We start from the raw sequence: 17,820 nt of genomic DNA, 5'->3' as shown, positions 1-17,820 counted from the left end.
TGACGGGTCAGCTGGTCCACTCTGTTGTGATTGGTCAACCAAAACAAACTCTTTGGACTCCGCTCCAGCTCCGCTCTAACTAGCTTTGTTTGAGGGCGTGCCAAACTAGCTGTTATGCAAACGTGATACTTGGTGACATCACCACGTTACAGAAGATAAGGCGAGACTTCAAGCGAGGCGTTTCAGGCAGTTCAGGAGCAGTGTTTCTGTGGGGGAGAGTAACTCCTTTTGGCCTGGACTTTGGGCTTTGTAACTTTGCAGACCGTTTACATGCACAAAAAACTATATAACACACTAAAGGAAAGAGAAAAAGCACAAAAGGATAATAGGTCCCCTTTAAACAAATGCCACACTGCCTGCAGAGGATGCAAATGCTAGAATTGCAGCACGTGTTACTTTCTTTGCCTGTAGGTGGCAACACCCACATGTGAGGTGCTTTTCATCTATTAAAAAATAATTTCTGTCATGAGACTAAAGCATATTATAGGTTATTGTGTAAGTCATAGACTTAAACTTATGTAATATTCTGGACACTTAACATCGTTCAATTATCTGACGCAGGATTGTGCATATACTTGAGGTCTAAAAAACACGTTGAATGCATTTCCTTACTCGTAAACTCGTAATAGTGAAAACTCCACAGGGTAAAAGTCTCAAATAAATTCACAAAGTTTTAGATTGTGGCAGATTTAATACAATTCGTCAAATCTTGAGGTATTTCAACACGCATTCAAGAAAAAAGAAGACAGTTTTGCAAAGTGCAGACTGGTGTATCTTTAGGTCTAATGGGTATAAATAAAGTAGAATATTATAAAATATATGATTTCCAAAACCTTTTTATCTATACAGTTTGGACAGGTAGAAAATAGAGCATGAACAGTATGCTAAAGACATGCTTTCCCTTTCTACTCAAATGATATCTCTCAGTGAATTTACTTTAACTAGGTCCTTATAATTAAGAAAACAAATGTTCTTTTATTATTAAATATATTCATTTTTTGTTGCCAACATGCAACAGATCATGTGCCCGAACAGATGCATGTACATGTATCTTACAGACACTTTGTTTGTTCAACAAAAGTGAGTCAAAAAAGGCATATTCACAGTTAGAAGCACGCTAGTGTCAAAATGTAGCACCCGACCGGTAGCTTTCCCGCCGACCGAGATCCTATTTCCACTTTGTGGGGCGTCTTTGAGCATAATGAGTCCAAGTTTCTCTGTTTTACAGGCAGTTTTGTTCACTATAGTCTATCAAGCACCTGAAACACCTGACTGGCTGAGGAGGAAAGGAAGAGAGGAAGAGGAGGGAAAATACTGTCATATCCGGGCCTTCACTTCCTCTGTCCACTAAGAGTGGAACTACAGATCATTTTCATTATCAATTAATCTTCTTCTTTTTTTTTTAATTAATCGATTAGTCTACAAAATCTAAAAAAGACTACAAAAAGACTACAGGGTGTGACAACAAAACAACAACAAAAAAAACATTAGATTTTACAAATGACTCAAAAAGGGCAGAGTCTTCACACTTGAAACGATGCAGAAGTTTGGTATTCTTGTCTGATGAATGACTAACCTTTCATTGATTATCAAAATATCTATAGATTTCTTTTCGGAGGATAGACCAATTGATGAATTGATTCATCTTTCCAGCACTACTGCCCACACAGAAACTGTGGTGTAGTTTAGGGGATGAGGACCGGCGCACCGTGAGGCGGCGCCTGGCTGAGGAATGATTGGCTCAACAAGAACCAAACTGTGGTGCGATGATGAAGAAGAAGAAGATGAGCAGCTCACTGCTGAGGCTGCAGGTACTGGCTTGTGAACGTCTCCAACTGTTTCTCCAGGTCTGTCGCTTTATGTCTGCAGACGAAACAAACACATGTCCGATTTGGGCAAACTTCATCCAACAGAACTTGTCAAGTAAAATTGTATTTATTTCTAACTGCTAACTGTTAATTTGCAGAGGTGTTCTGTAATGTCTGAATTCTGTAAATAGTGCAGTCATATGTATATAATGACTGAATAGCTGACTTTTGTAACAAACATGTACAGTGTAAACAATTCCCAAACCTTTCAAGAACAGGAAATAGTGAAATAGTAACTTTTCAGTACATGAGTATCGCAATATTATGTTGTGCGATACTGTATTGATTCTTCAAAATACTGTAACGATATTATATACCCGCCGTCGGACCCAGCCACTATTCAGAGAAAACCTAAGGAATCCAATGTTACCAACCAACTCATACTAGCTTGTCGAGAAGGGGGATAAATAATGCTCCAAAATTACGCTACATTTTGGCGAGGAAAAACTGGCATGGCGATTTTCAAAGGGGTCCCTTGACCTCTGACCTCAAGATATGTGAATGAATATGGGTTCTCTGGGTACCCACGAGTCTCCCCTTTACAGACATGCCCACTTTATGATAATCACATGTAGTTTGGGGCAAAAAACATGCAGTTAACATGTGTTATTTTAGCCTATTCTAAAATGGTTTACTTCTGGTGTGTTCTTTATACTGTGACAGTTTTCCTAAAAGTAAATTAATGAATCATTACCCCGTATCAGGATATGTATTGTATCGCCAGATTCTTGCCAATAAACAGCCCTACTGTTCAGACTCTCTTGCCTAAAATCCCTGTTTAAAAAACTATTTTGACAATTTCCACCCATATTTATGTTTGTTATATTGTGACACAACTATGTACACTTTTATGTTTTATATCAGTACTGTAATTTAAAGCAAACTCCATTAGTCCACAAGCCCAGAAGGAGCATAAGCAATAAAAACTGATTTATATTTCCTTTCTGTGCTATCAGTTAGCGCTCTCTTTCCCAAATACGACTATAAGAAAAGCTGAAAACCTGCTCAGCCAGTGACGGCATCCTCATGTCTGCTTACAGGTGTGATTTTGTACACAGGCACCTCATGACAAATACGTATGTAGAGATCCGTTTGAAAATCAATTAATTGCTTCTTAAACTATGAATCGGTTGACTGATTGCAGGATTATGTAGCAAGCCTGAGTTGGAAAAACTAGACTAGACCTTCCCAAATAGTCATCTACTGTCTCCACCCTTCATGTTGCCCCCGATGAAAGAGAGAAGGAGCCGGACTGACCTCAGGCTCTTGGAGTGGCGCTGGACGGTCTCCAGCTGATCTATCTTGGCTGTCAGTTGGCGGATTTCAGCCTCGAGCTCTTTCTGCGTCTGGTCCACCTGCTGACAGAGCCGAGCAAAGGTCGCCGCCATCTCCCTGGCAACACAGAGGGCACAGCATTGCAGTGCTTATTTATTTAGCCCTGCTACATAGGGGGAGGCTGGGTGGGGCACAGAGCTAAGGGTGGGGCTGGGATCTGTGTGTGTGTGTGTGTGTGTGTGTGTGTGTGTGTGTGCGAATTAGGAACATTATGGGAAGTGTCAGGCTTTATCAGTAGGTTAAATACCACCGATGGAAAATTGAGGAATGGTGAAGGGATGTCAACAGTTAACCACCAAGAATGTTTTTGAGCGGATACGCATGTCATGGGCGCCGAAAAGAAGCTTTGGCGCCCATGTTAACCAATTTGGGCTGTTCAGGAAGGACGCACCGTAGCCAGCTCCGCAGTGCCGGGCCAGATGTGTGTCTCCAGCTGTGTCGCTGTTAGAGCGAATTAGGCGAGAAAGCAGACAAATGAATATTGAAAACGTTTCAATTCAGAATCGATACGCCATATGATCGGCCTTTATAGAGATCTCCGATCAAACTATTTAGAATGAATATCGTCCGATAACGATCGGTGGCCGAACGATCGGAGCACCCTTGATGATGAACCGATCAAAACGCGCCAATTAACTTCAGCAAAGCCAACAGAAAATAAAGTAAAAGGCGAGACATTTACAACACAAAACATTAAAATTTCAGCACCTCTAAATGGATAGCACTTCGAAATGTTGCGCTAAAGCTCATTGAGTTAATGGAGCGTCGGACTAAAAGGAAAGCCCCTCTTGTATTTCACGTTTTTTGGGTGTCGGCTATTGGAAGCAATATAAACTGAATCTGACATCCCTAGTGCAGAGAAATGAGCACTTGATATCAGCATAAACATTGTTAATGTGCTGCATGTTAAAGGATTAATCCACACTTTAATATACTGGGCATCATGACAAATGGCTTAATGTTAAATGGAAAACAAACTATTCAAAAGAACATTATAATGTAGTGCATGAGCTTAATACAGCACAACATCCCATGCTGTAGTGATGAAAATGGCTATAATCTCTATACACTTCAATACTAGAATATAGACTGAAAGAACTGCCATAAAATCAGATTAAATTGGACCACTGTTATCATCTTACTTATAATTGTCACATGTACTTGTGATAAAAAGAAAACACATTTCATGTACTGCCCTGTCTAGTTAGCTCTACGATGACGTGACACTGTATCAGGACTTACTGTTGGACCTGGTGGCTACAGTTTGCACTAGTAAAGCTGACGATGAGTTGCAGCTTTTCGGTCGCGTAGTCCACAAACTGGCGCTTCAGAGTGCGCTCCTTCGCCCTCGTGGTCCAGGTGAGTCTCTCGTACAGGTACAGCAAGCCGTACATTGAGGTGGACAGGGCGATCAGCCTCCAGCCAACTGTTCTCCACACCTTAGAAAATAAATAAACAAACAGAAGCTGGGTTAGCGCCCTCACAGTTAGACCGGCCTCATCAGGGATGGTTTTCATGTGCTGCATTCGTATGTAATGTCATAAAATAAAAAAGGAGTCGTCAGGTTTCTTTGCTTTCAAATCTATATATTTATAATCCCCACAAGTTATTTCTTTTATTGCCATAACCTGCAGCAGTTTCCTGCAACATGAAGTTGGCTAGAATCACTAAAGTAGGCTACGAGTTTAGGAGGGTAATATCTGACTACATAAATCAATTCTTCAGGACACACAATATGTTAAAAATATATTTGAAAGCAAATGACTGAGGAATTTTATTCCACAATTTGGAGCAGAACGTGACTTCTAAATGACAGAAAACTCATTATGTTAGGCAAATAAAAATTTAACATTAACCGCACAGAAGAAAGACATTATGTATAACTGTATTTATTACACGGCTCTGTTGAATACTTGGTGATTGGTCAATCATGGCGTTCTACGGTCTGTTTTTCTTTATAACAGACCGTTGCTATGGTTGCAGCTCTGATGTCGGACTCTGGCGGACTGTTTTTGTGTCAAATTATTGACTTTTTAAGTAAGTAGTCGTGTAATAAGCGGTATAATTTACAGCTAGCGGGTCATTGTTGCGAAATAAACCCCTTCCTGTCGGGGTTTATTTCACAACAATGACGGGCTCCATGCACATTAACCCTTACATGTACGTTTATCCCGGATGTTGACGTGCAAGAACAATTTTAGAAACAACATACCACTCCTCCAACGATGATCACACTCATTGAAGTGCGGGAGGTGAGCGATGCCACGTTGGTTGCCACGGCTACCATCAAGTCCTCTTGGGTCATGAGGGCTGTCTCATTGTTGGGCGGGGCTATCGTGGAGGGGGGTCCTGAGGAGGGCGTCAGGGCCAGCGCTGGTCGAGAGGCCTGAGTGATGACAGTGGATGACAAGACTTTCTTCAATGTATGTATTGTGTGTTTATGTGAACGAGGCCAGAAGTTGGTCCTACCACATAACCAGTTCTCCCACAGTGGCAGCCCGTACCTGGAAGTTGCTGTCCACCAGCTTGAGCGCTCTCTGTGCGTTGACGGATCCCAGGTAGCGGTGGACTAACGATGACCAGCCCAACGAAAACCGGAACTCAATGTTCTCCTGGAAGTCGTTGCAAAGTATGGCGCAGTTCAGGTCGTAACTCAGGTCAAACTTCCTGCTGGGCACCAGCATGTGGACTTGGCTCTTAGCCGTAGAGGGAAGCAGAGGGAGCATGCTCTCTGGAGAGTGAGAAAACACGGAGTATAATAGACAGAAATAAACAGCAGTCATGGGATCATTTGTAGCTTAGTTTGTATTATAAACATGCACTGATGCAAAAGGGAAACATTTGAACACTTTAAGGGACTATTCTTCAACAACAAGTACATTTTAAAACTAATAATTATTATTTGGGGCACAAGGGGGCAGAAAATGACAACATCACCAAATTATCATTGTGGTCTATAAAGCAAAAAAGATTTGAATGATTTGAATCTTCTGCTTTTCTTTATCTCTCCTTAGGGGAAAAAAAATAAATAACACCACAATTTCATAACAGCACCTGAGTCCCTCTCATCAGAGGGCACATTAACACCTTTTCAACATCACTGTCACTGAGCACAGCTTGCATGCGTTGCCCGACCCAGTGACGCACTTGTAGCATAATGGGGCATGGGATGATGCCATTCGGCCAGGAGGGTAAATATAGCAGGGCGCTGGGCGTTGCAGAGCATAGCCTGAATGCACAAAAGGTTTTGACTAAGTTTAGCATCACTCTTTAAATGAGAGATTGAGTGGAAAAAAAACAAAACAACGGTTGACTGGAAATCTGGGCTGAGGTCATTTTCTGTGAAATGGTGATTTATTCCTTGGCCTTTTAAGCAAGGAAAGGTTCTGAGAAAATGATAATTTTAGAAAACCAACCAGTTGTTTTAGCTTTCAATTTTCATTATTGTTCCATCTTCCATCATTAAAAGATGATAGATTAATTAACTCTAAGTGGAAGGATCTTGTAAATGAAATATATGTAATGGAAAAAAATAACCATGAGAATTAAAAATCAAGTTCTTATCTTGGAAAAAAAAATTTAAAAATGGGTGAGGTATACAACATACAACATTTCTAATGATCCCCCCGGTTAGATATGCCAACTAAGATAATTGCATGTGTGTACCTATGCCACCCGGTTGTTGTCTGGTGTTTGTATATGTATACTCTGACATGAATTTTCAGCTATCTCTCAACTATATCCAATGAATTGATATTAATGTAATCAGTTATTATATTTAAATATTTTTTTTCTCCTCTGTTTTGTTGATTTTTATTTTATTTTATCTTATTATTTTATCTTATTTTACTCTATTTTGTTGTTTGCTCTGTAACTATATAATTTATTAAAATGAAAAAAGACCATGAGAAAGTTATAATCCCTCACTGATGGTGTCGATTAGATTCACTTTGATCATTAAGAGGTAAATGATGGGGTGCAGATTATTATCCTATTATTACTATTATTATCCCGATGGCTAAACCTAAGGGCTACAGACTGAGGCCAAAGCATGACCTTGTTCTTGGTAAGCCTTGAGACAACTCAGACATGGACAATGCGACTCAGCACTACAATGGAGATCCCATTATTTTGTGCAGTATTATGTTTTACAGTTTAATTACCCATCATGTATTTCTGAGAGGACTGGACAGAAGCGTTGACGGCGTTGGAGCAGCGGAAGGCCAGGTTCTTGCCCATCCCCTCCTCCACGTGAGAGAGCAGCTCCTGCAAACAGCAACAGCAGTCAGAAGTGACATGGAAAGCAGTAAATACAAGAAAGGTGTGGTCACGAATAATTAATCTGTGCCTCTACTTACAGACTTGTAAATCTTGAGGACTTGCGGTGATGGGTGGAAATCACAGTGGAACTCATCAACGATTACATGGAGACGGCAGATCTCCTCTCCCATGGCGTTGGATACCTGGATGAAACGCAACGAGAGTCATCAGTCAGCTACAGAACTTTTTTTTTTTTTACAATTTATTAGCTATTATTTGCTGGTTTCATCTTCTCAAATGGGCAGATTTGCTGTTTTTATGGTCTTATATGATGATTGATTGACTTTTTTTATATTTTGGGACTTTTCACTATTTTCTGCCATTTTAACCAAACAGTTAATCAAGAAAATAATCAATGCATTGAAATCAATCAATGATGAAAACGATTGTTATTTGTAGCGCTAATTCAGAGCTGTTGGTGTAAGCAGGCCGGTCCCGTAGAGTAAGATGAGAGTAAGAACGTCTACATTACCTTCGACTCCACATCCTCACTGATGGCCTTGATCTTCTTCTTGATATCATCAATCAGCAGGTTGAGCTGATTTTTGACAAAGTCCAGTCGGTCCATCTGATATTCTCTGTCCTCCAGTGCCGCCACTCTGAGACCCCGCCCCACCAACAGGAAATAAAGTCACAAACGCAAACTAGCAGCTGAACAATGTTGCTGTCAAAAAGAATCAGGTAAAGATACACAAAGGGCAACACAACAGAAAGTAGTACTTTTGAGAAATCCACTGATAGTTATATTAGTTAATTTATATCTCTATTATTAAACAAAAAGTCATTAAAATCATGTTACACCAACATTTACTTAGTTTCATAGATTACCTCTATAAAGAAACTCTGCCAATCCACTCCCACTATATATTTATGTATAGAGCAAGATACCCACCTCTTCTCCGCCGCCTCGATGTTGATGGCGTCCATGATGCCCTTGACTTTTTCTGTGATCAGCTTGGCCCTGATAGTGTGCTGCTCAAACTTTGTTTTCACTGCTGACTGCGAGATACACTCCTGCGAGGCCATAACACACAAGTTACTGTGACAGCTATAGGGGGGGGGGCTGCTGCTGGATAGGGTGCATGAACTTCATGCACACCACCAGGGACCAACAGAGGACAAGATAGACACCTGCTACTTTAACTTAGGAGAAGAAAAGAAATGGAAACACAGGTGTGAAAATGACAGCAGCAGTGTGTATATCTTGCGTCCCACAGCCCACATATTGTAAGGTCACAGTAATGTGTTGGTGAAGCCCCAAACAATAAAAACACATCAAGTGAATACAATCAAGAATGCAAGTGAAAGAAAATAAAAAAAATACTGTAAAAGTAGGAATATTGTGTCATTTTGGGATAAATTATCAGTTGTGTTAATTCCCTTTTCCACACCTTAATCTATTGTAGGTCACGCAAAACAGGCAGATTATGTCTAAGGCGTCATTGTTATTTATTTCACTTATAGCTATAATCCATAATTTCATGAAATCAAAACCCATTTTTTAATCTCAGCCATTCAACATATTTACATTGAGTAATCATCTCTCTATATAAAGTAGTTTTCATTGTTAGTGGCGGAGTCCGTCATTCCCACGTTGCTTGGAAAACGACTAGTGGCATGAAATCAGATCGTGGTTGCTCTGATTATAGACTGACTTTGTTATTCAAAGTTAGTTTGGCTGCACTGTAACCAGATAACAGCAGTTGCTTTCTGTTGTATTTCTGACAAAATCGCTGCTTGTGTGTTTGGGAAGTGTAGTATTAAACTGCATTTGCTGTTACCACAATAACCACGGTTGTAGCCAAAACAACCATGACTGCAAAATTAAGGTTGATACATTTTGCGTGACGAGTAAACGACACGAAAACGTGAAATACTCGCCTGTGAATATTATATATCTAGGGCTTTTATTGTGAAAGGTAAGAACAGAACGAGTGGATCTGGTCTGTGGTGTCTTTGTCAAGGTTGAAAGGAGTAATAAAATTCACTGTCTTGGTTCGGACTATAGGCGCAACTCAACCTGTTCCGCACAACGTGATTAGTTGAAGCCTTTATTCGCAGTGCAAAACCTCAGAAAAATTTACCTTGTTCCAGATAAAAACTACGTCGCTTTTTCACCACATGATATTCACGTTCTAGGCAAAAACAACTGTTCGAATAAATATTTTGATGTGCACATGAATCACATGAACAAAATAGCCCCCGTGTGTAAAAAGGCCTTCAGTCTTAAGATAATTTCCTCCCAGTATTGACACAATTAAATTCCTGCTAATTACAATGAAAACACAGAAAACACAACAATAAAAAATTGTTAAGACAGAACAAAACCAAAGTGGAATGAAAACAAACGGATGCCCTCGCCTTAGTGAATCTAGACTTCAGCAATGAAAACGCAGGTTGATGGAAGAGGCACAGTGATTGGTCTAGAAGGCCCCGGAGCCGCCAGCTTCATATTGCATGGTTGGTGGTGAAACCTAAACCCTGAGCCAGGGTCGAGTAGCTGACTGCTGCTCAGCTTAATTGTTACTGTTAGGAGAGGGACTTTGGTTGCATCTTGTTTTATTCAATTTCTTTCACCATGCAATATCTCAAACACACGCTTTGAAAAACATGCACACACACACACTTTCACTAGGCAACTGAAATTCTCAAATGCCAGAGGAGGAGTTTGTGTAAGTGAAGCAATAAAGTAAGCTCTGGGTCAGAGCCTGATAAAGCAGCCACTGTCTGTATCTCCTGGTCTGAATGAACGATAGTCACATTACAATAGTGATTTCCCTTCTCTCTCTCTCCAGTTGTAACTCATTCTCGGCAGCAGCCAGACAGAAAGATTTGCTCAGCTTTTTATGATACACCAACCGCAGTGTTTATCAACTTTATCAGCATCCGTGTAACCTGCTGTTTCTGGTTTGATTTGACACTGCTTTCACCTCAGAGGCGTACCTGTTGAGATGTCTTTCTGGTAGCAGATATATCAGCGTCTAATCACAAATATGCCAAACGTATTGAAAGTCGCTCTGCTTTCTTAAAAATCTGTCTGTCTAGTTCAGACAGGAAATAGATTTTGCTTTAAAAAGTGGGAATACAATTATTGGAAGATATGGAGAGGACACACACACGCACACGCACACGCACACACACACACACACAAACACACACCTCAAACCTCCTCTCAAAGCACTGGAACTCCTTCAGTCTCTCATGAAAACCCTCAGCCAGGGCTCCACCTGTTGGATGTAAAATGAAAAGTACTTACTATTATTGTACAAATACACAACTTGCATCAGCGAAGACACTTTATCCTACATCAAATGTGAAACACATGACTGTTTATTGATTTATTTTATATTGTTTAAGCCTTTATTATTTGCTCTAGATCATTTCCATTACTGTAATCACTTTTTCATTTTTATTTCTCATTTTCAACATGAATAGAGTTTAGTAATACCTAACTATTTCCCTAATAAGTAAAAAAAAAAAAAAAAAAAGGTCAATAAAAATCTTGGTCATAAAACAATAAAATATATATATATTTTTTTGCCATTTCAACCTAGCTGTTTGGTAAACAACACATCCTGGTTGTGAATGATACCAAACATAAAAAATATGGACATTGTTTCTCCTCCATCCTCCACAAATATAATGTGAAGCCTCACCTGTTTCAGGCATGCCCTGAGCACGCTGCATGCGGGAGTTCAGCACCTCTTTGGCGGAGACGAAGAAAATGCGGTTGGGTGCCTGATCGCGGTCCACGACCTTCAGCTCCTCCACCAGGAAGTTCACACAACGGTCTGTGTGCTGCTTCCTCACCTGGAGGAAGAGGAGTCACAATCTTAGGGTGCACTATGGATAATAATATGAAAATAAGTTAATAAAAAAACATTTTCATTGCTTAATAGCTAGTAGTAGCTAGTCTTGGTAATTTTCAAAAAACTGTAAAATTGTTCCACATTCTGTAACAATTAAGTGTTATTGATTCTGATATGAGACAGAAACAGCAGCCGGTTGACTCACATCCTCCATGTACTCTGGTTCGTTTGCTGAGGCGTCCCAGCGGTTGTTGAGGATGAAGATGTTGGGCTTTGACAGACGTTCGTTCACTTTGTGGAAAAAATGCTTTTCCTAGATGGTGGAAGGAAGAAGAGAGAGAAATTAGTGAAGAACAATATCTACATTTAATAACTAATTTTTCTCCTTTTCCTCTCAGACAATCGAAAACTTTTCATTTTCCAGAAAGTTGCCAAAAAGCACCACTCTAGATCAAAATGTATGTTAGTTTAGACACAATAAAAATGAAAGGATTCTTAATTTATTGTTGATTCAAATTCATTCATACCTACATTGGATGTATGTGTACATCCGGTGTCTGGCTCTATCCAGGAACAGACATACATTTCTTTCTTTTTATTTTAATGAAACTACTAAGGATATTACAGAAAAATACCAGCTGAAATGAAAAAATGTGGGCATATATTTAACTAAATACCTAGCAAGCTAATCCAGAATCGATTTTGGACCTTTGAACCCAAAGCTCAAAGTAGATATCTAAATTTAAACTCAAGGACTGAATCCGTCAAAATTAATATTCTGCCACGACTGTACTGTACTGTATATCCCAAACACTACCCATGGAACTGACAACCCAACAGTTCATGCAATAGGCCAAACTTATATCCAGGTATACAGTATATAGAATGGGCTCCCATGCTTACTAGAGAAGTATTATGTGCCCCAGTTAATGCAGGGCAAACCCATTAATTACTTTGCACACCAAAACAGCAAAGTTGGGTTGGCAACATGGATACAAATGTTCACGATTTGCACACCCGGCCACATTACACCACTACTTTGGCTATCTTACATTATTTACATAAAGCCTGGGATTTATTTCCATGGAAAAGCCCAGAGGGGAATGTGTGTGTTTGCTTTCCCTTTAAGAGTTGCTGCCGGGTTAAGGAGCTCTGTGATTGACTGTGCGTCCAGCTTCACATTGCATGAATGCCTGAGCAGACAGAAACAAAAGTGGGGCCTGTGTGGCTGGATGCAAACACACACAGGCAGCAGCCACACTCTCCACTCTGTAATCAGCTCAGCATAGAAAACAACCACACTGACCCTTTAAGTACACATAAGTGACTGGCATAACTGAAAACTTACTTCATTTGCTGTTATTAGTTATGACAATTAAAATGGTCAGATTACTGTACTATCATCACCCTGAATGGACACTAAAAAACCTTTAAAAGGAACATTCAGTGATAATGAGCTACGGAAACAGAAATATCTACTCATATGATTAATTAAGTTCCACACTATCCACACCAAAATACCAACATGTTGTGTAAATGTCACAGGATATTGAGTCATGAGCTTCATGAGGCTCAGAGTCATTATTACCGTGTTCATAAGTGTGGATTCAGAGTTGGCCACCAGCACAAAGACATCAGCATCCAGGCAAAACTTGTCAATCCAGCTGTCCAGTTGTGATGTGACATCTGTCCCTGGGCTAAGAGAGTGGAAGAGAGGTCAAGAGGTCAAATGCCTGACATCTACAAAATATTAGAAATATTATGTCCAGTTGAGCTTGATTTTTTTTCTGCACATTACTGACTTTATCAATGTAAATCCAACTTTTTAAGCTGTCAAATTGATATTCACAAACTTTCCAGATGTGATTAACGGATCCTGTTACCTGTCTACAAGAACCAGGTCGTCTCGAAGCAGAGCACACTTTGTCTTCGGCCAAAACACACGGACGAGACAGCCGGCGTCCAGACTCTCATCCATGTGGAGTGCGTGAGCCAGCTGGTTTACAGTCTGCAGAGAAGATGTACACAGACTGAAGTTATGGTTGTTAATGTAATAACTTCTCTTTAAAGTGCAGCTATTAGTGTTATCATTCTGTTAACGTTATAAATTGAATAAAACATGTTTACATGTTTCCTGTAATTGTAATAATAACTATGACTTTTCTATCTCAGGCTGTGATGGCGTTGATGGCTGTTTCTTTAATCACATTTTATAAGATATAAAGTTGGTCCTTTTAGTTTTTACTGCGTTGAAAGGAAGGTTTCCATACTTCTAAGATGTATGTAGCATTATCTAGTTAATTACTTGACTGGTTTTCAATTCAAACATCTGACACCACTGTAAATATCCTGCATACCTGTGTCAATATTAACACGGCTGTAGGTTCAGGTAGCAGGTGCACGGTCAGGGAAATCAACACAAGCCAACCGCCAAATGGAAACATCATACATCATTATTCTTTTCTACACCAAAATAACAGCTGACAAGTTGACATGCAAAATTTAAGGATTTCTGTGTTATCTGTTATATGTTTTGACCCTTTAATGTTTAATTATTACCATTAAAACCATTTGATACTACCTGCAGAAGAATCAGTATAAAGATATGGGCTTGGCTCTGTTATCAGGGTGAGGAATAAACCTCATCGGCTTGTATCCTCGACCGTGTGACCCATTTGAGTACAACAACAACAACAAATCTCATCAACCATATTCCTGCCATTCTGACTGCCCTTGGGCAAACACCAGTCAAACAACAGAGGTCTGATCAGTCACTGACGGTCTGATTGATTAGTGAACATGGCTATATTCTGGTTTGCGTAAAACAGTGTCCTCAATTACTCTAGCACAAGTACAAAGTAGTTCTCAATACATGAGAACATCAAAAATGTGTAAATGAATGGGAGACAGACCAGTGCTCATAAAAAGACTAATTAAAACCTAACCAAACCTTGCAAACCGGTTATTAGAATAACATTTACCTTAATGCTCTTCTCCTCATCAGAGCCCTCCGTCTTGAGGTAGGCCTTGTCCTCATCTGTGCCCTCTACGCTGAGGAAGCAGTTAGTGGTGTGGCCAATACCGCTGGGCAGCACGCGGTCCCTCAGCATGGCGTTGACCACTGTGCTTTTACCATTACTGGTCCTAAAACAAACAAAAGAGTCAGGGATTGTATGTGGAGCCAAATAATTTGCTCAAACTTCCAATTACTCTGAAAATTAACACATGTAAAGTCCTAGAGTATCAAATCCACTAAATGTTAATGCAATGCAAATATGCAGCTACTAATGGGTCAGACTGAATAGATAATCTGGTTGCAGTGGCAAAAAGGAAGTTAATACAAGGAGGGTCAAGAAACTGCAACTCACTGCTGAACCAAGAAGAGGAAATATCTCTGTTTTTCTCTGACTCACCCTCCTTATTGTGTTTTGGATTTTACGTCAGTGGTTCCATTCAAACTCGATTATGAAGGATGGGTTTTAACAATAGAAAATTAATGAGGTGACTAAAAAATGTCACTTCAAGGATACCAGTCAGAACATAAAAGTGAAAGCAAAACTGCTACCTGAATAATTTGGTGGAAAGACTAGTTTAACGTGCACATTTTGTACATCATGACAATTACATGTGTACAAAGGTTGCTTTTATGGAAAAAAAGATCGTTTGAGAATCACATCAGAAAAGTTAAATATTCTTTCCAAATAAAATTCAGGTGTGTATACTAGGTGTTTCTTACCTGCCAAAAAAGGCCACTTTCATGTGTCTGCGTGCCAGCACCTCCTTAATGATAGCAAGTTTGTCAGCATACGCCTGAATCTCCAACTTCTGATCCTGACTCGCAATGTTCTGCAAAGCTTTATTCCCACAGGTTTCTGTCCAAAACACACGGACAACACACAACATCGTGAGCCATTCAGACAGAGTTGACTGACAGATGATAAACATCATTACCTACTATAAAACCCTCTCTCACCTTCTACAAACTCTGAGGTCTCTTTCACATAGTTGAGTAGTTGTTCAAACACATCGCTGATCTTCTTCTTGGCTACAACAAAGCGCTTCAGAGGGGAGAACTCCCCCATAGCTGAATCTGACCGTCTGAGAGGAGGAGCCGCAGCCATGGTGTTCAATCTAAACACAGAGAGAGGGGTCAAAAAGGGCAAACACACACAGGTACATCAGTGCACATGAACAGTGATATCATTATTAAACTGTGTAGAGATCAAGCTGGACGGTTTATATGTTTGTGATAAGATTGCAGTTGTACAGCTGTTTAGGTAACTTGCATTGCAGGAAAGCGGGCTGGGTTAAATAACATGTTCAGCTAAGTTATCAAACTGTGAAGACATCATAGAAGTTAGCAGTGACCTCGTGCAACTTCTATACACTAGAGACACATGATATTAACATAAAATGACTATATAGTTTCTCAACTAACTACTGTAATGGAAATTCTGTCAATATTCCAAGATGAGTCCTAATGAACGTTGAAATAAAGATCTCTAAGGGATGAAAGGTCTTTGTTGTATACATTATTCTTGCAAGAAGAAACAACTGGTTATACAGAGTCACACAAAGTCTGCAGAAGAGTGCACTGCATTAGAGATTATTACAATGTGATTATATAGAAATCTACAACAGGGGACTGTGAGATAAGGAGTTGTTTTACACAGATCATGAGTTGTTTTACTCAGACAGTGTCCCAGTAAGAGTCAACACTCAGTACTTTGCAGTTGTACAGCTGTTTAGGTAACTTGCATTGCAGGAGAGCAGGCAGGGTTAAATAACACTAATGTTCAGCCAACTGTGAAGACATCATAGAAGTTAGCAGTGACCTCGTGCAACTTCTATACACTAGAGACACATGATATTAACATAAAATGACTATATAGTTTCTCAACTAACTACTGTAATGGAAATTCTGTCAATATTCCAAGATGAGTCCTAATGAACGTTGAAATAAAGATCTCTAACAGATGAAAGGTCTTTGTTGTATACATTATTCTTGCAAGAAGAAACAACAGGTTATACAGAGTCACACAAAGTCTGCAGAAGAGTGCACTGCATTAGAGATTATTACAATGTGATTATATAGAAATCTACAACAGGGGACTGTGAGAAAAGGAGTTGTTTTACACAGATAATGAGTTGTTTTACTCAGACAGTGTCCCAGTAAGAGTCAACACTCAGTACTTTGCAGTTGTACAGCTGTTTAGGTAACTTGCATTGCAGGAGAGCAGGCAGGGTTAAATAACACTAATGTTCAGCCAACTGTGAAGACATCATAGAAGTTAGCAGTGACCTCGTGCAACTTCTATACACTAGAGACACATGATATTAATATAAAATTACTATATAGTTTCTCAACTAACTACTGTAATGGAAATTCTGTCATTATTCAAAGATGAGTCCTAATGAACGTTGAAATAAAGATCTCTAACAGATGAAAGGTCTTTGTTGTATACATTATTCTTGCAAGAAGAAACAACTGGTTATACAGAGTCACACAAAGTCTGCAGAAGAGTGCACTGCATTAGAGATTATTACAATGTGATTATATAGAAATCTACAACAGGGGACTGTGAGATAAGGAGTTGTTTTACACAGATCATGAGTTGTTTTACTCAGACAGTGTCCCAGTAAGAGTCAACACTCAGTACTTTGCAGTTGTACAGCTGTTTAGGTAACTTGCATTGCAGGAGAGCAGGCAGGGTTAAATAACACTAATGTTCAGCCAACTGTGAAGACATCATAGAAGTTAGCAGTGACCTCCTGCAACTTCAATACACTAGACACATGATATTAACATACTATATAGTTTTCTCAACTATCTACTTATGATGACTAATATTTGTATGTTAAACTGCTGTCATGCAAAACAAGCTAACAGATTAAGCTAAGCTAACGTTACAATGAGGTAGTAAACTAGCATTATAATAATACTATATATCTAAGTTAGCTAGCTGTATTATTTCCTTACCACAGTCCTAACACAGCCAGTAGACTCTTCTCATAACACACAGTATTGCTCCGCGTCGACAGTAGCAGAGGAATCCCTTTCCTTTCTCTGAGAGGTGACTAGCTGTCAGGCTGCTAACCTTCTGTTTGGATCCTTCAGTGTCACGCTAACCGGAAAAGGGAGAAAAGACTTCCGGAACAAACTTCAAAATAAAAGATCAGAGTTGCTGCTGCACTGACGTCATTTTAATCATACATTTTTGTAGTTTTTATTAAACTATTTTTTTTTACTTACAAAGTGTGCTACACATGATCTATTCCATAATTTCGCCCCTCTATTTGACATATATAATTTACAGCTCTGTTCAGATTAACTATCGCGAGCTTAACGCAGTTTCCAACTGCACTGACAGAGAGGGGGGCGGAGACAGGTGACGTAATGTCTGTCTGTCAGCAGCCAATCAGCGAGCAAAGAATGCATCCAACCCCTGACATCTCCTTTGAGGGACTTTCACAACACCAAGGGTTCA

The 17,820-nt window shown here is 39.7% G+C and overlaps 1 protein-coding gene across 1 annotated transcript; it reads right to left on the bottom strand.

The window, feature by feature from the left end:
- Positions 1–671: 671 nt before the first annotated feature.
- mfn1b (mitofusin 1b) lies at positions 672–17,534 on the bottom strand. The gene is made up of 18 exons (XM_037770353.1): positions 17,313–17,534; positions 15,306–15,463; positions 15,069–15,204; positions 14,314–14,476; positions 13,216–13,340; positions 12,921–13,029; positions 11,538–11,645; positions 11,180–11,333; positions 10,683–10,750; positions 8,416–8,537; positions 7,996–8,122; positions 7,562–7,666; positions 7,367–7,469; positions 5,708–5,934; positions 5,416–5,589; positions 4,446–4,642; positions 3,126–3,260; positions 672–1,863 (listed from the first exon to the last, which is right to left on the bottom strand). Exons 2-18 carry the CDS (start codon positions 15,451–15,453, stop codon positions 1,794–1,796), a joined length of 2,271 nt encoding a protein of 756 aa, XP_037626281.1. The 5' UTR covers positions 15,454–15,463; positions 17,313–17,534; the 3' UTR covers positions 672–1,793.
- Between the last annotated feature and the right edge of the window lie 286 nt (positions 17,535–17,820).

This window comes from Sebastes umbrosus, chromosome 5, assembly GCF_015220745.1.
Source record: "Sebastes umbrosus isolate fSebUmb1 chromosome 5, fSebUmb1.pri, whole genome shotgun sequence".
NCBI classification, from domain to species: Eukaryota; Metazoa; Chordata; class Actinopteri; order Perciformes; family Sebastidae; genus Sebastes; species Sebastes umbrosus.
The sequence above is the reverse complement of the archived record's forward strand: the minus strand, read 5'-3'. Positions and strand labels throughout refer to the sequence as shown.

What these genes read in the sequence shown, in the direction of transcription:
- mfn1b (XM_037770353.1), bottom strand. Translation starts at nt 15,453, where the DNA reads ATGGCTGCGGCTCCTCCTCTCAGACGGTCAGATTCAGCTATGGGGGAG. An exon ending in ATGAGGAGAAGAGCATTAAG is followed by an intron (nt 13,341 to 14,313) that starts GTAAATGTTATT and finishes TCTTCTCTGCAG; the next exon opens with ACTGTAAACCAGCTGGCTCA. An exon ending in AACCAGAGTACATGGAGGAT is followed by an intron (nt 11,334 to 11,537) that starts GTGAGTCAACCG and finishes CTCTTCCTCCAG; the next exon opens with GTGAGGAAGCAGCACACAGA.